The sequence below is a fragment of the Muscardinus avellanarius genome (genome assembly GCF_963383645.1).
Source record: "Muscardinus avellanarius genome assembly, chromosome: 7".
In the NCBI taxonomy this organism is placed as follows: Eukaryota; Metazoa; Chordata; class Mammalia; order Rodentia; family Gliridae; genus Muscardinus; species Muscardinus avellanarius.
In genome coordinates, this window is record NC_137793.1 from 34,775,586 (window position 1) to 34,794,345 (window position 18,760).

At 44.9% G+C, this 18,760-nt stretch overlaps 1 protein-coding gene across 1 annotated transcript in view; it reads right to left on the reverse strand.

Annotated features, from left to right (window-relative positions):
- Nucleotides 1–18,760, reverse strand: part of ADAMTS19 (ADAM metallopeptidase with thrombospondin type 1 motif 19) — a gene marked incomplete at both ends in the record, with an annotated part of 271,867 nt that overhangs the window by 55,609 nt on the left and 197,498 nt on the right. Inside the window, one exon of the mRNA XM_080698493.1 lies at nt 4,675–4,832. Coding sequence (XP_080554619.1) covers nt 4,675–4,832 — 158 coding nt within the window. The remainder of the gene's footprint in view (nt 1–4,674; nt 4,833–18,760) is intronic.

Genomic DNA, 18,760 nt, shown 5'->3' on the forward strand with positions numbered 1-18,760 from the left:
GGTTTATGCATGGTAAGTATGATTCTTAAATACCTAGCAGAAATGTGATACTACTCTTCAACTTTAAAATGGTTTGAAAAGATTGTAAATCTAAAGCCAGTCTTACCTCTGTTTAAGTCAATTTCAGACTAAAGACATCATGAAGAAAGTCTCACTTGAATGAGGTACCTTATCATTTTCTTTCGGTTTGATGGATTGTTTAGTTTGCAAAGAATTGGCATATGTATAATGGCTTTAGTGGGGGTGGAAAGAAGTGGTGGCATAGATGTGTGTCTTATTTAACATCAAGATATGGCCCATAATATAATATCAACCATGGCCTTCCCACTCACATAAAAAGAAAAGATGGACAGGAAGTCCCTGAGTTAGCAGAGGAGGGGGATGGGTATTCACTGCCTTCCAAAAGGGCTAAAAACTTCTAGGCTAAATGGAATTTCATTCCATGTATGCTTACAGTTAACTTTTAATTTGGGCAACAGTTCAGTAAGCCATGAGAAATGCATGGGAATGACAGAGCTCTTGGGATATATTACATAGATCCACAGGCAGGATCATGTCTGCTCTCTGCAGGTACCCAGTGCCAAGCTCAGGAGTGGATCATAATAGATATTTGTAAATACATACATATGTGTATATATATATATATATATATATACACACACACACACACACACTAAATATTTATATATATAGATGTGTACATATACACATCTATATATAGAGAGATGTATCTATGTGTGTATATTTAAGTGAAAGAATGAACGATAGTAAACATTTCTTCATAAATGTAATTAAAAAACCACAACAAATATTCACACGAACTGCATCACTTCTATGGATCCAAGGATCTATAGAAGCATTCTATACAATATGGTGTGATGCATAAAAATAAATAGTCCTGCATTTTTGTATTATGTTGACGTTTCAAAAATTTTTGTTTAATATTTCACCCATGTCTCTGTAAGGATAGGTAACAAACTTAACACTCCATGGGAAAAATTTAAATGAACCCAAGGATAAGGGTATAATTATTTCTACTGTATTCTTTAACTTTTTTCTCACTATTTCATTCAATGTGCCAAACTAAGCACAAAAATATATTTTGATGTATAGACTGGGTAATTATAATGTTGACTTAAGTAGTTATATAAATAATACAAATAATAGCCTTTAAATTCACAAATGTATAACATAGTGGGCACTAATTAAAAGTACATCACAATGCTTATTTTGGCTTAAATATCTTATTTGACATTGCCAATTATAAGTTAGTTTTAGCCTAATAAGTTTAAAGAAAATGAGCTTAGATTTTTTTAAAACTGATTACCTTGTATATGGTTTAAAGCAGACTATGACATAATTTTTAAATTGATGAAATCAACATACAAATAACAGCTCTTTACCAACTTAATTACACAAAAACATGTCTTTTTCATAAACTAAATTTTCATTGAGAAACCTTTAGATAGTTCTTGAATATCTAAGGCCATTTAAAATAGAGACACTGGCTACAGAACCATTAGTTTTTGTTTTGTTTTGTTTTGGTGGTACTGGAATTCCTGGAAACCCTTCTAAATCCGGGCTACACTCCCACACCTATTTTTTTTTATATATTTTTTTATTTGCAAACAGGGTCTCTTAAGCCCAGCGGCTGGCTTCTAACCTACGCAATCCTCCTGTCTCTGCCTCCCAAGTGCGGGGATTACAAGTGTGTGCAAAAGGGAATGTGAAACCATGTTATAGATGATGAGCACAGACTAAAGTATGGCAGCAGAATACTGCCTTTCATAAATCAGTACCGGGTTTCAATCTGAAATAGCTATTATGGAAAAATATCTGAGTTTCCCTTGGAATACTGAATATATCCAGGTCATATAGATGCCTTCTTTTAGACATAGTTCATGAACTTTAATTATGATTCACACTTCCAGGAAAAACCTTGGTAATTACCAGGAGGATTAAGGATTCTGCAACAATGAAAACTCTCTCTGCCCAGTACCAAGATCTCATACACACTATTTTAAGATTTTGAAGTCAAGGCTCAGTTAAAAAAGCCTTTGTCTTCATATATATAATATTAGTCAAAATGCCTTATCAACAGATAAACAGGGGGCAAGATGAGTGGGTTTATACCTTCTATTCTAATCTTAGTAGTATTCACTTGTTGAGCACTGACACTGCCCAAAAGGGTTTTACATTAATTATAGCATTTAATCCTCACAATAATCCTGTGTAATTGAATTTTTTTGTGTGTGTGGGCCTGGGGATGGAACCCAAGGGCATTTGACCTCCGAGCTACACCCCCTGCCCTATTTTTTATTCTTTATTTCAAAACCGGGTCTCACTGAGTTGCAGACGGCCTCACTAAGTAGCTGAGGCTGTCCACAAACAGTGATCCTCCGGTCTCAGCCTCCCTAGTGCTGGGATTACAAGCGTGCGCCACCACGCCTGGCTGAATTTTTATTACTCCATTTTACAGACTAAAAGAGCTAAGTATGAGAAAAGTTAAGCAGTTAGTTTAGTGTTAATGTTCAATCAGAAGTCACTATATATACACACACACACATATATATATATATATATATATATATATATATATATATATATATATAATATAGTGTCAGGTTTGGTGGCACATGCTTTTAATACCAGTATTTGGGAAACTGAGATAGGAGGATCTCAGATTTGAGACCAGCCTCAGCTACTTAGTGAGACTGTTTCAAAATAAAAATAATAAAATAAATATGACTAGGTGCAGCTTGTTGGTAGAATGCCCCTGAGTTCAATCCCCAGTAGCTCACACACGCACGTAGGTAGATGAGTGTGGTGGCACAGTCATGCAATCTCAGTACTTGGGAGGCTAAAATAGGAGGACCACAGGTTCCTTAGCTACTTAGCAAGGCCCTCAGGAACTTAGAAAGATCCTGTTTCAAAAATAAAAAAAATACAGTAAGTCTGGGAGTATAGCTCAGAGGTCCCTAGTTCCATCCCCAGTAAAACACACACACACACACACACACACACACACACACACACACACACACACACACAATGTAGGTTACACTAATGTAAGGCAGGCGAACATGACAGCACTTTCTGAAACCCGTCACTGAGCACGTTTGCTACTGATACGTGACCCAATCACAGAAGATGCTCTATATTGTTTAAATGACTAGTCATTTTTTCCCCTTTAGGTGGCACAAGGCACAGAATGGAGTTTCTAAATGAAATTATATTGTTAGATCCAAAGGGATTGTGAGGAGAGGCATAAAATAATTCTTCAAAACCATGTATATTTATGATCCAAAGCAGTTTAGTATAAAGATTTAAGCTATATATAATACAGGTAGCATTGAATAGTGACTTCTGAGTGTACATTAAACAACACTAAACCAAATGCTTAACTTTTCTCATACTTAGTTTGTTTAGGCAGTAAAATAGAGTAATAAAAAAAACCCACAGTTGTGAGCACTGAATGCTGTAATTAATGTAGAACCCTTTTGGCCAGTGTCAGTGCTCAACAAGCGAATACTACTAAGACTGGAATAGAAGGTACAAACCCACTCATCCTGCCTCCTGGATTCCTGTTGGTAAAGCGTATTGACTGCAGTTAGTACAGCTTTGTAATTTAAATGGTGTGTTGTGGACTAGCAACAGTGGTATCAGGTGAAAGCTGCTTAGAAATACAGCTCTCAGGTCCTGCCCCAGAACAATGACTCAGAATGTGCATTTTAACAAGAACCCTGGGTCATTTGCAGGTACACTAACAGAGGAGAAGCAAATGGGTCAATATGTGATTTAAATCTTTGGTTCCTAGACTAGCAACACAGATGTCCACAGCTAAAGATAAAATCAACCTCAACTGTGTAAAGATATTAAATAATGGACACAACATGCTCCAAGTAAATCATGTTTTCGATTGGAATCAGGTGTTGCATTAAGTAGGCATTGAAAATTCTAAATTTTACCTCTTTTTGCCATAAAAAATAGAAAACATACATTAGCTGTGTAGCAAGTCCTCTGGTTCCAGTGCCATCGACTGTACTGAGTGCCATCAAAAAAGTAAAAAGGCCTAATTTTCACCCTAATTTTCTCTGCCAGCTCTCTCCTGACTCATATCCAGTTTTATACTACATAGTAAAGAAGGCTATTATCCCAAACACTAACATTTTAACAATCCTTTGCAGTTATCCATTAATCTAGTGAGAAAATATTAACAGGGTAATTGGGAGCACTGTTAGATATATTTACCAAATTCTTTTCCTCAAGCAAAACAACAACGTTGTTAAAGGCATTTTACACAGATTCTAACAATGCACATTTAGTGAAGTATAAAATGTTAACATTTGCCATATTATGGCACTCTTTTTATAGGCATCACTGTAGTTAGTAAATGCATGCTTTTAGGACAAAGAAACATCTTACTCTTGGTAGTGCATTTCTACTTTGAGTCTGTGAATTTCCTAAAATATCTTGCTGCCTTTGTAATAATTGTTCCTTTTATTATCGTGATTTAAAAAAACATTTTAAAAAATCCTAAAGACTCACCTCTTAAATAATTTCAAATGCCTACCTGACAATTCATATTTGGGAAAAAGATTAGAGAAGGTACAGTAGGGAGGTCTTTGCCATGAGACGTTGATTATGCAGTATTACCAATTCTTCCCCTCATACCAGGAGATGCAAAGGTGTTGTCGTGGGACCTTTGGCGGAGATCTTCTCCCAGAGGCCTCGTCTTACATAATGGACTGTAGTTCCAGCTAAATTGAAGGCTCCAGAGTGTTCAATCTTCCAGTCACTATTAATAGAGTGTTTGCCAGAATCTCGGAGAGCTGTAAAGTGGTTAGAATAAAAGCAACATCATAGGTCGAAACCCACTTCATATTACTTCATTAAAACCCGTTCATTCAATCCTAAATTAATGGCTCAACATGCCATTAACAAGCCATCTCCCCTTAGAAAATGTCCTTCCACATAGAAGCTGTCCACATCCACAACTCTACAGACACATTTTCTTTGTCTCTTCCAACCTCCTCGAACACTGGATGTCTCTTTTTATTTTGGTTTGTATTCATGTATTTTAACACATTATTATGTTAAAGCTATGTGTGTCTGTCTCATGGCAATGACTCTATGGATACTGTAAAGGCTGGCACATCTGATGTGCATGCTGTTGTATCCTGTGGATATCCAGAAAGTGTGTGATTAACGAAGGGTCAACAGCATGTCAACTTCTGTGTCAAAATGTCAGGGTTGTATATATGACAAAACAACTCAAAGAGGATATGTTTATTGTAAAATAGATTCACTGATTTTTAATATCTGTAGTTTATGATTTTGTGTAAATATAATGAAAGATAAATGCTTCATCACATCCATAAACAACTGCTGTTCATATAGAATTTTAATGAATGACTTTATTTACATAAATTTCTTCTTTTTTTTTTTTTTTTCCCCTGTGGTGTTGGTGATTTAACCCGGTGGTGCTCTATTTCCCAAGTACTGGGATTACAGGCCTGTGCCCCCAAGGGTAGCTATTCTCCTTCTCTTTCAACCTGATCTCTGCTACTGATTAAATGTGACTCATGATATGGAAGTGAGATGTCTTTGTTACATTTTAGTTGATGTTTCTTATTTTCCTCCAGATAATCTTATTTTTTATTTAAACTTTAATAATATTCCATTTAATTTTTCTGTTTCTGAAAGACATGGACACAACGACTTATTAAAGGCTTTTATGTCAAAATTAAACAAAAATGTTTTGAAAAGTTGATAAATTATTGCTAATTATTACTTAAGCTAATCTCCACTTAGATGTCTGACTGTTTGCAAGTTTTTTTATGTTGTAAATAATGGCTTGAATAACTATACTGTAAACTAACCATGTGTATATCTGAGTATTTCTCTCAGAAATATTCCCAGCTTTGTAGTTATAAAAGCAAAGAAACTTAACATTAAAAATTTTTGAAAAACAATTTCAAATAGATTTTTATAAAGGTAGCATCAATTTAGATTTTCATACAGGTGGCTGAGAGTACCCATTCCTGACCAACTTCTTGGGATAGAAATTTCTCTTACATAATATTTAATCACAACTAAATAACTACTTAAAACGTATTAGCTATAATATTATCATACCCAATGTTATGTGATCCATGAAAATAAACAAAGTAGATAATCTCTGGTGCCTCATGGAACTTGGAATTTAATTAGAAAACCAGATGTTTAAGAAGGTATTTGAATAATTTATGGGATGCTGACATTCCTGTGAGGGGAGTCAGGCAAGGCTTGTCTGAGGGATATTATTTACTAAAGAAGTTAGGTAGGAGGAGTAAGCAAATCAGAAAAAAAAAAGCATTAAAGGCTGAAGGAACTGCAGCTGGCCAGGTCTTAGAGCTCAGGGATTTGATGGGAATCAGGAAGGCAAGGTATGCAAGGTGCCAGCCTCTGAGCAGATCTGGAAAAGACTGGGGAGGTAACGAGCAGCTAGGTTTACAGGTTTGTTAGTGTTTTAAGGATTTTCCTGATAAAAAAAGTAAACTTTTGAAAGACTTTGCAAACATTATGTGAAAAGTGGACTGGTATAGGGTAAGTTTAGATATGGAAGATGACATATAGAGCCAACATGATGGCCCAGATGAAAGCAATTGATGAAATTGGTAGAGAAAAATAGCAAGATGTACTTAGGAGTGAAGTTGATAGAATATGGTGAGGACTTAAGTGTTTTGGGTGACAGGAACTGTCAAGTACACTGCTAGAGTTTCAGGATAAGATAAAAAGCAGGTGGGTTATGATAGTGAGGGGTGAGATAGGAAAGCTATAAAAAGAACATGATTGAGAATATATAGAAGTTAAAATTTTGAACAATGTGCTCTTTTAAAAAAGGATTTCTTGATTTACTACTAATAAATTGAAGATCTACTTTGCTTATTAGTTACATATATTTATTTATATTTATTTTATTTATATTTGGAAACAGGGTCTCTTAAGCCAGTGTGGCTGGCTTTGAACCTGCGCGATCCTCCCGTCTACACCTCCCAAGTGTGGGGATTACAAGCGTGCACCACCACACCCAGCACGTATATTTATTTTTATATCAATTATGTAATAGACGTTTTTATGCATTGGGAGATTGTTTTGGTGCCTATATTCCCATTAGTACAAACAATGTGTTATTAAAATAACTGAAATTTACCTTATCAATCTCAATGTACTTGACATAAATCAATATCTCAAAATGTACTTGACATAGCCTAAAATAATGTTTCAAATTAAATATTAAATGATCATACATGTTACCAGAATTATAAAAGATATGTATTAATTTTCACTTTGAAATTTAAATCCACGCCTAATGGGGCCCTGCCGAACTGCGCGTAGCACGCCAGACCCCTGGAGAAACCAGACCCAGTAAGACGCTGGGTTCTGGGCAGGGGTCGCGGGCTGGGCACGCCAGATGGGGCCCGGGTCGCGGGACTCTGGGCCCCAGGCCGAACTGCGAGTAGCACGCCAGACCCCTGGAGAAACCAGGCCCAGTAAGACGCTGAGTTCTGGGCGGGGGTTGCGGGTGGGGCACGCCTAATGGGGCCCGGGTCGCGGGACTCTGGGCCCCGGCCGAACTGCGCGTAGCACGCCAGACCCCTGGAGAAACCAGACCCAGTAAGACGCTGGGTTCTGGGCAGGGGTCGCGGGCTGGGCACGCCAGATGGGGCCCGGGTCGCGGGACTCTGGGCCCCAGACCGAACTGCGCATAGCACGCCAGACCCCTGGAGAAACCAGGCCAAGTAAGACGCTGGGTTCTGGGCTGGGGTCGCGGGCTGGGCACGCCAGATGGGGCCCGGGTCGCGGGACTCTGGGCCCCAGGCAGAACTGCGAGTAGCACGCCAGATCCCTGGAGAAACCAGGCCCAGTAAGACGCTGGGTTCTGGGCAGGGGTCGCGCGCGGCGCACAAAAGCCGGGGCCTGGGTCGCGGGACCCTGGGCCCCAGGCCGAACTGCGCTTAGCACGCCAGACCCCTGGAGAAACCAGGCCCAGTAAGACGCTGGGTTCTGGGCGGGGGTCGCGGGCGGGGCACGCCTAATGGGGCCCGGGTCGCGGGACTCTGGGCCCCTGCCGAACTGCGCGTAGCACGCCAGACCCCTGGAGAAACCAGACCCAGTAAGACGCTGGGTTCTGGGCGGGGGTCGCGGGCTGGGCACGCCAGATGGGGACGGGTCGCGGGACTCTGGGCCCCTGCCGAACTGCCCGTAGCACGCCAGACCCCTGGAGAAACCGACCCAGTAAGACGCTGGGTTCTGGGCAGGGGTCGCGGGCTGGGCACGCCAGATGGGGCCCGGGTCGCGGGACTCTGGGCCCCAGGCCGAACTGCAAGTAGCACGCCAGACCCCTGGAGAAACAAGGCCCAGTAAGACGCTGGGTTCTGGGCGGGGGTCGAGCACAGGGCACGCCAGCTGGGGCCCGGATCGCAGGACTCTGGGTCCCTGCCAAACTGCGAGTAGCACGCCAGACCCCTGGAGAAACCGGGCCCAGAACAGAAAAAGATAAAGAAAAATATCGGAGAGGTGGTAAGAAAGCCGTTATGGATGCCAGGACACTGGAGATGCAGACAAAACTTATCTAAATGCACTGGAACTTATGGAAAAATTCGCCGTGAAAGAGGACTGCTATTTCTCTATATTGTTAAGAATCTCAGACATCACATATAAGGAGAGAGTTTAGCGGAGACCAAGGAGAAATGCGGTGTTGAAAGAGTTCTTCGCGATGGTGGTAGAGACTTGTATTCAGGAGAAGCAGAAACCGGATCTTACCAACTTTATTTTTTTGGAGAAATTACACCAAATGTCGAATGCTACCATCACGCATGCTTAGGAACACTGGACAACATTCAGAGTGGAAAAAGAGCCTGGGAAGGATTTGAAACGGTGGAGGCAGTGGCAATGCCAGTGGCCAATATTCGGGGGAGGCAGAGATCTGATACATTACAACTGGAACCTTTGAAATACTAACCACAGAGACAGTGATCGGAACCTGCTGAGGGGTTAGGCGGGCGCCGGGGCCAGTGGCCGACATCGGAGCTTGCTGTGAGGCAGGGCCACTACTGAGGCCTCCGTGGCCGGGATTGGAACCTGCAGAGGGGTTAGACCGATGCTGGGGCCAGCGAGGCCGGCATTGGAGCCTGCCATGATGCAAGGCTTGTGCTAGGGCCTCCGAGGTCGGGTCCGGAACTTGCTGAGGGGTTAGGCCGGTGCTGGGGTCAGCGAGGCCGGTATCGGAGCCTGCCGTGAGGCAAGGCCAGTGTTGGGGCCCCCGAGGATGGGACCGGAGCCTGCTGAGGGGTTAGGCCGGTGCTGGGGCCAGCGAGGCTGGCATCAGAGCCTGCCATGAGGCAAGGCCGGTACTTGGGCCTCCGAGGCCAGGATAAGAGCCTGCCGAGGGGTTAGACCGGTGCTGGGGCCAGCGAGGCCGGCATCGGAGCCTGCCTTGAGGCATGACAAGTGCTGGGGCCTCCGAGGCCGGGATCGGAGCCTGCCGAGGGGTTAGGCCGCTGCTGGGGCCAGCGAGGCCGGCATCGGAGCCTGCCTTGAGGCAAGGCCGGTACTGGGGACTCTGAGGCCGGGATCGGAGCCTGCCAAGGGGTTAGGCCGCTGCTGGGGCCAGTGAGGCCGGCATCGGAGCCTGCCGTGAGGCAAGGCCGGTACTGGGGCCTCCGAGGCCAGGATAAGAGCCTGCTGAGGGGTTAGGCCGGTGCTGGGGCCAGCGAGGCCGGCATCAGAGCCTGCCTTGAGGCAAGGCCGGTACTAGGGCCTCGAGGCCAGGATAAGAGCCTGCCAAGGGGTTAGGCCGGTGCTGGGGCCAGCGAGGCCGGCATCGGAGCCTGCCGTGAGGCAAGGCCGGTACTGGGGCCTCCGAGGCCAGGATAAGAGCTTGCCGAGGGGTTAGGCCGGTGCTGGGGCCAACGAGGCTGGCAGCGGAGCCTGCCGTGAGGCATGACCAGTGCTGGGGCCTCCGAGGCCGGGATCGGAGCATGCCGAGGGGTTAGGCCGGTGCTGGGGCCAGCGAGGCCGGCATCGGAGCCTGCCGTGAGGCAAGGCCGGAACTGGGGCCTCCGAGGCCAGGATAAGAGCCTGCCAAGGGGCTAGGCCGGTGCTGGGGCCAGCGAGGCCGGCATCGGAGCCTGCCTTGAGGCATGACCAGTGCTGGGGCCTCCGAGGCTGGGATCGGAGCCTGCCGAGGGGTTAGGCCGGTGCTGGGGCCAGCGAGGCCGGCATCGGAGCCTGCCGTGAGGCAAGGCCGGTACTGGGGCCTCCGAGGCCAGGATAAGAGCCTGCCGAGGGGTTAGGCCAGTGCTGGGGCCAGTGAGGCCGGCATCGGAGCCTGCCTTGAGGCAAGGCCGGTACTGGGGCCTCTAGGCCAGGATAAGAGCCTGCCGAGGGGTTAGGCCGGTGCTGGGGCCAGCGAGGCTGGCATCGGAGCCTGCCGTGAGGCAAGGCTGGTACTGGGGCCTCCGAGGCCAGGATAAGAGCTTGCCGAGGGGTTAGGCCGGTGCTGGGGCCAACGAGGCCGGCAGCGGAGCCTGCCGTGAGGCATGACCAGTGCTGGGGCCTCCGAGGCCGGGATCAGAGCATGCCGAGGGGTTAGGCCGGTGCTGGGGCCAGCGAGGCCGGCATCGGAGCCTGCCGTGAGGCAAGGCCAGTACTGGGGCCTCCGAGGCCAGGATAAGAGCCTGCCAAGGGGTTAGGCCGGTGCTGGGGCCAGCGTGGCCGGCATCGGAGCCTGCCTTGAGGCATGACCAGTGCTGGGGCCTCCGAGGCCGGGATCGGAGCCTGCCGAGGGGTTAGGCCGCTGCTGGGGCCAGCGAGGCCGGCATCGGAGCCTGCCGTGAGGCAAGGCCGGTACTGGGGCCTCCGAGGCCAGGACAAGAGCCTGCCGAGGGGTTAGGCCGGTGCTGGGGCCAGCGAGGCCGGCATCGAAGCCTGCCGTGAGGCAAGGCCGGTACTGGGGCCTCCGAGGCCAGGATAAGAGCTTGCCGAGGGGTTAGGCCGGTGCTGGGGCCAACGAGGCTGGCAGCGGAGCCTGCCGTGAGGCATGACCAGTGCTGGGGCCTCCGAGGCCGGGATCGGAGCATGCCGAGGGGTTAGGCCGGTGCTGGGGCCAGCGAGGCTGGCATCGGAGCCTGCCGTGAGGCAAGGCCGGTACTGGGGCCTCCGAGGCCAGGATAAGAGCCTGCCAAGGGGCTAGGCCGGTGCTGGGGCCAGCGAGGCCGGCATCGGAGCCTGCCTTGAGGCATGACCAGTGCTGGGGCCTCCGAGGCCGGGATCGGAGCCTGCTGAGGGGTTAGGCCGCTGCTGGGGCCAGCGAGGCCGGCATCGGAGCCTGCCGTGAGGCAAGGCCGGTACTGGGGCCTCCGAGGCCAGGACAAGAGCCTGCCGAGGGGTTAGGCCGGTGCTGGGGCCAGCGAGGCCGGCATCGGAGCCTGCCGTGAGGCAAGGCCGGTACTGGGGCCTCCGAGGCCAGGATAAGAGCCTGCCGAGGGGTTAGGCCGGTGCTGGGGCCAACGAGGCCGGCAGCGGAGCCTGCCGTGAGGCATGACCAGTGCTGCGGCCTCCGAGGCCGGGATCGGAGCATGCCGAGGGGTTAGGCCGGTGCTGGGGCTAGCGAGGCCGGCATCGGAGCCTGCCGTGAGGCAAGGCCGGTACTGGGGCCTCCGAGGCCAGGATAAGAGCCTGCCAAGGGGCTAGGCCGGTGCTGGGGCCAGCGAGGCCGGCATCGGAGCCTGCCTTGAGGCATGACCAGTGCTGGGGCCTCCGAGGCCGGGATCGGAGCCTGCCGAGGGGTTAGGCCGCTGCTGGGGCCAGCGAGGCCGGCATCGGAGCCTGCCGTGAGGCAAGGCCGGTACTGGGGCCTCCGAGGCCAGGATAAGAGCCTGCCAAGGGGCTAGGCCGGTGCTGGGGCCAGCGAGGCCGGCATCGGAGCCTGCCTTGAGGCATGACCAGTGCTGGGGCCTCCGAGGCCGGGATCGGAGCCTGCTGAGGGGTTAGGCCGCTGCTGGGGCCAGCGAGGCCGGCATCGGAGCCTGCCGTGAGGCAAGGCCGGTACTGGGGCCTCCGAGGCCAGGACAAGAGCCTGCCGAGGGGTTAGGCCGGTGCTGGGGCCAGCGAGGCCGGCATCGGAGCCTGCCGTGAGGCAAGGCCGGTACTGGGGCCTCCGAGGCCAGGATAAGAGCCTGCCGAGGGGTTAGGCCGGTGCTGGGGCCAACGAGGCCGGCAGCGGAGCCTGCCGTGAGGCATGACCAGTGCTGCGGCCTCCGAGGCCGGGATCGGAGCATGCCGAGGGGTTAGGCCGGTGCTGGGGCTAGCGAGGCCGGCATCGGAGCCTGCCGTGAGGCAAGGCCGGTACTGGGGCCTCCGAGGCCAGGATAAGAGCCTGCCAAGGGGCTAGGCCGGTGCTGGGGCCAGCGAGGCCGGCATCGGAGCCTGCCTTGAGGCATGACCAGTGCTGGGGCCTCCGAGGCCGGGATCGGAGCCTGCCGAGGGGTTAGGCCGCTGCTGGGGCCAGCGAGGCCGGCATCGGAGCCTGCCGTGAGGCAAGGCCGGTACTGGGGCCTCCGAGGCCAGGATAAGAGCCTGCCAAGGGGCTAGGCCGGTGCTGGGGCCAGCGAGGCCGGCATCGGAGCCTGCCGTGAGGCATTACCAGTGTTGGAGCCTCCGAGGCCGGGATTGGAATCCTGCCAAGGGGTTAGACCGGTGCAGGGGCCAATGGCCAGCATCGGAGCCTGGCGTGAGGCAAGTTCACTCCTGCGGCCTCCAAGGTCGGGACCAAAGCCAGCTTAGGGGTTTGACCGGTTCAGGGGCCAGCGAGACCAGAACTGGGTCCTCCCATGAGGCAAGGCCGCTGCGTGAGCCAGCGAGGTCTGGATCAGTCCACTGAGTAGCCAGGCCACTACTGGGACCATCAAGAGTGTGATTGGTACTTGCAACGCAGCATGCACAGAGAAATATCGCAGAAAATATAAATCAGACGCTTCTCTTAATCAGCAATAACTAGGAGGAAAAGGGCAACAGGAAGAGGTTGAGCTATAGAAAGGGCCCTATAGTGAAGCAACTAATGTGATCAATCAGAGGGTATGTAATACTGGAGGACGGAGCCTCTTTAAAATGCAGGAGGTACATAAACAAATGTATCAAAGTAAATCACCAAAGAAGTGTGGGATGGAGGGAGGGGGAGGGAATGGGACGGGGGCTGGAGGAGGGCTAATTGGATGATGTGTGCTTGTATATCCTCTCAAGTCTTGTACTCCAATGTGATTGATATATGACTACAATGCACCAATTTAAAAAATAAATTAATTAAAAAAAAAAGAAATTTAAATCCAAAAAGAAGAATTGTGACAGAAAACTCAATATTTTGCAAATAGCTATTATTATCTGTAAATGAAAATACACCAATGGTATATTTTTTGACAAAAAATTAATGCTTTTTTTTCTAAAAGGTAAAATATTTCCTTACATTTCCCTGCAGTCTATTAAATATTTTGAGAAATCATTTTGGCTTAGTTTTGTATAGCCATCAGTACAATCCCATTTTTCCCCTTGCATTTCAACACAGTTTTCAGAGCACAATTCTAAAGGAATATTTCCTGAAAATTTCAAATAAAAATTCCTTAAGAACCCTCCAGGGGAGGTTGCCTTGACAGAATCAATTCATGTTTTTGGCATTCAGCATTTCCCAGAAAATGGCCTATGCTTGTACATACAAATCCCCACAATTTATTAGCTTCATAACAACCTCATATAAAGAATAGATAGTTCTGGCTGTTGATATTTCTTGGTTTTCCCTTTTTTTTTTAACTCATTAACTTTAAAATATGTTTTTGGAAATCATGCTCCTGGCCATGAGTGATTCACTCTTGTTTTCCCACCAAACACATCTAGGAAACTGGAGAACATATGGAATGCTTGCTCTCAAGCACTGGGTAACCAAAAACAGAGAACTGTGATGCTTATGGGGTGGAGAAGGAACAGCATGATCTCTAACACCCCTTGGCTTTCTGTTTGCAGATCTGTAGCAGACCCCTTACTGGGAAGGTGGAACCCAAGGGGAATAGAATGAGGGAGCACTTCAGTGAGACAAGGGCACCAAAGATGGCTCCACACTGGCTAAGACAGTTGGTGCTGGATTCATGGAGGAACTGAGAGTTACCCAGAAAAGAGTTCCCCAGACCTGCAAAAGGTTCCTTGGAACCAGTGACTAAAAACTCAGCTTCAAACAAGTAGGATCGATTCCTCCAAGCTGGGAAGGGAACAGCTACCTGAGAAATCTACACTTCACAACCCCTCAAGCTCCTATAGGGAGGGAAGTGCGTTCCATGCAGAATGATGACCATCCTTTAAAGGCCACACATGAGAAATAAGACTTAACCAGTATTCAACAAAGAGTTGTTTAGATGTGCTCTAAAACAGCTTTATCTAGCTGGGCGTGGTGGTGCATGCGTGTAATCGCAGTACTTAGAAGGCTGAGACAGGAGGATAGTGCAGGTTCGAAGCCAGCCTCAGCTACTTAGTGAGGCTCTTAGCAACTTAGTGAGACTTGTTTCCAAATAAAGTATAAAATAGGCCTGGGAGTATAGTCCGGAGGCAGAAAGCCCCTGGTTTCCATTTTCAGTACCACACACATACACAAGAAAAGCTTTTTCTTTTATTTTATTTGGAGTGGAGGGACATACACAATCCACAGATTGAACCCGGGTGTGCTCTACCACTGAGCTATATACGTCAAATTTTCTTCCTTTGTGTGTGTGTTACTGGGGATAGAATCCAGGGGCATTCTACCTCCCGTTACACCTTCAGCCCTATTTTTTTTTTTAAGTTTTTATTTGAAACTGAGTCTCACTAAGTCGCAGAGGGCCTCATTAAGTAGTTGAGGCTGACTGAAACCTGCAATCCTCCTGTCTCAGCCTCCCAAGTACTGGGATTCTAAGTGTGTGTGCCACCACACCTGGCCCCTTTAGCCCTTTTTATTTATTTATTTTTTTTATTTTGAGACAAGGTTTTGGTCTTATTGTGCATGGGCCTTGAAATTGCAATCCTCATGTCTCAGAAATCATGGGATTACAGGTGTACATCACTGTGCCCAGATTTATCAAAGCTTTTTATTTTCATTTTACATGTGCATGTTGGTACTGGGAATTGAAGCCAGGGATATTTTGCCCATTTATTTTTTATTTTGAAAACGTATCTTGCAAAGTTGCTGAGGATCCCAGTTGTGTAACACCATACCTGGCTCTACAAAAGCTTCCTTAAAGGGTCCACAAATCTAACAGGTTTGAAAGTAAATTAACTGTCCAGCAAAATGAAATACAATACTGAATAATAAAAAACAACATAATCAGTTATTCAGTAAGATTATAATCATTATGTATAATATTCAATTTAAAAATCCTAGATATCTGGAGTCAAAAAAAAGGTGATCTATCATAATCAGAGGGAAAATCGAGCAATAAATGAAATTCAAGAATATTATAGATGGTGGAACTAGTGGAGCAAGACTTGAAACTGCAAGCTGGGTGTGTGGCACACCCTGTAATCACGGTACTTGGGAGGCTGAGACAGAAAGATCGCTGGTTCACGGCCAGCCTCAGCTACTCATTGAGGCCCTTTGTAACCTAGTGAGAACTTGTTTCAAAATAAAGAATAAAATATAGGGCTGGGGGTATAGTTAAGAGATAGAATGCTCCTGGGTTCCACCCCAGTACTGCAAAACAAAAAACAACAACAACAACAACAAAAAACCTTGAAACGGCAATCATCTCTACTATGCACATAAATTTAAAGAAAAAGATGTAATATTTGATAGTCTGAAAACTATAAAAATAAGCAAATAAAATTCCCCAGAATAGAAAACTATAATATCTATGACAATAAGTTAACTACATTGGCTTAACAGCATATTATACATTGTAAAGTAAGTCAGTGAACTTGAAGGCACCAACTGGCTATTTGAAGAGAACATTAAATAACTGGTAGTTTGGTGAAAAAAACCATAAACTAACAATATCAGAAATAAAAGAAAATACTGTTTTTACAGATATTACACTGTAGTAAGGAAATATTATAATATGCTTTAAGCCAGTTCATTTGTCAAGGCAAGTGAAAAGGATTAATTCCTTGACATCAGTTACCAAAACTGAATAAAAAAAACTCTGAAAACTTTATTTTCCTTTATGTGGATAACAAGTACCAATATTTTACTGTTTTCCATTAATTGATAATATTTATTTTATTTGGTGGATATTCAGGAAAATTACATTTTTATATATTCTGGATGGATGTCTTTTGAAGCTGAATTAATTGTAATTATTTTCTCTGAGACTCTGTTTTCCACTTTATTTTCTTAATTGTGTCCTTAAAAGAGCAAGAGATTGATTAGTGGGAAAATTTAACATTTTTTCTTTCTTTTTTAGAGTTAGTAATTCCACACTTACATGATAAGAATATCATGGGTGCCTACAAGGTCATGGTGCTTTTTCTTACATTTTTTTCTAGAATTTTAAAAATCTTGATTTTGGCTTAAGTCTCTAATCCATTTTAATTTTTGTAGAAGATGTGAGAATGGGGATACAACTCTTTTTTTCCCCCTTAGTTTTCCAGGTAAATTGTCTGGTAAATTAAATGGTTCCCGTACCACTTATTTACCTTTTCCCCTTTATTACCTAGATATCTTATTTGGAAGTCAGTTCACTCAATATCTATGTGCTTAATTTCTCATTATGATGAAAAATCTGTCAATTTTTCTTTGTTAATTTTTTATTTAAAGTTTGAAGTCACATATTCCTTTGTACATATGTTAAAATTTTAAAACCTTTATGACAAGTTGAAATATTTTATAATTATTTGTGACTGCTTTTTTAATTAAATAATTTTTTGTTTGCTTTGCTTTTATTTTGTTTTCTTTGTATGTGCTTAGGAGGAGAGTACTGAATATGGAAGTTAGGACATTCTACCACTGAGCTTCACCCTCAATCTTACTACTAATTTATTTTTAATTTTGAAATAGGGTGTTATTAAATTACTGATATGCTGGCCTCACGCCTGAAATCTTCCTGTCTCAGACAGTAAAGTGAATTTTGACATATATTATCATAGTTACAAGTATTTTTTTTGTCTGTATATTTCTGATATAGTTTCCCATTCTTTGATGTTAAATATTTTTGACTCTTATTACATATGTCTTGTTATATATATGATGTACACTACATAGTAAATATATAAATATTATACTATTAATATATTATAATATATAAATATATTATAAAAACATACTATATACTATATAGCATATATCTTTTGAACATCATACACTCAGATTATTTCAAAACTTCAGTCTGATAGTTTCTTTTTTATTCTAACTAAAAAGACTTCATTATTTTAGTGTTTATTTAAGCTGTTGGTATGCTTTTATTTATTTATATTTTGTGATAATCTTCCAGATTCCTTTATGTCACTTCTATCATATTTTCTATTAGTTGATTAAATATCTCTCCTAGAAGTTATGTTTGACTCTTTAAAAGGTGTTTATTCAGTTTTATAGTCTTATTCCTTATTGCTTTAAATCTTTTATGTTTATATATATATATATATATATATATATATATAATTAGTTACGACTATTTTTATATTTTCTGCACATGAAAGTTATTTGCAAGGTTCTGTTCTTCCTTGTTTTTACTGTACTTTGTAGCCTCTATTTTCTTTTGTGTTTTTGTAACTTATTGTCTGTTTAACTTTATAGAATTTTAGAGGACTGGCTTGAAGGAACATTCCTCCAGAAAGCCTTTACATTTGCATATGCCAGTCACCTTGGTAACCACATTAAAATAAATGTTTTTAGTATGTGGAACTTCATAGTTAGGGTATATTGGAGCTGCAAATCCATAGGTGGGTTTGTTTGGCATTATAAATTCTCAGAATTGATTATCTGTTTCCACCTTGCACTAAGTTAATGCAGATACATTTCCTTTCTTTCTCATTTTGTGGGACTGTCTACTAATATCGTGCGATCACACTGAGTTTGTAATCCTGTAGACTTTTGCTTCCTGCAGATGATTCCTATTAGAGTGAGCATTTTGTAAAGGCCACAGGCTCTGTTCTCATCGACTCTCCAAGTCTTCCCTTGGTTACGAGGATTAAAGTTAAGAGGTGTTTCAGAGTCAGCTAATAATCCTGTTTCCTGTTTTTCACTTTGGCATCTTAATTGCTTTGCATTTGACAGGTGCTATGTACCCAGTGCTCCTATCCTCCCCAGTTCCTATCTTGAAACCCTACCTGCTAAGGTGTTGTTATTAGGAAGTGGGGTCCTTGGGCTGTCATTAGGATTAGGTGAGGTCCTGAGGATGGGATCTTCACAAATGAGATCTGAATTCTCAGAAGAGTCCTAGGAGGGCTTGCTTCCTGTCTCTCCATTACTCATGGACACTGTAGAGGTTGGTTATCTGCCCCCCTGAAAGGGACCTTACAGGAGCCTGATGACACTGGGACCCTATCCTCAAACTTCCAGCTTCTAGAGCCGTAGTTGATAAGCTACTGGCTCCACCGTGCTTTGCTGTAGCATTGCAAAGTGGTTAGAATAAGAGGTAAAATAATTTATTTTTGGTTGTATGCTCATTTGAAATTATTATACAGATTGACTTTGATATGTTTGTTAATGTACATTGTACTCCATTAAGATGTATGACTACAATGTACCAATAAAAATTAAAAAAAA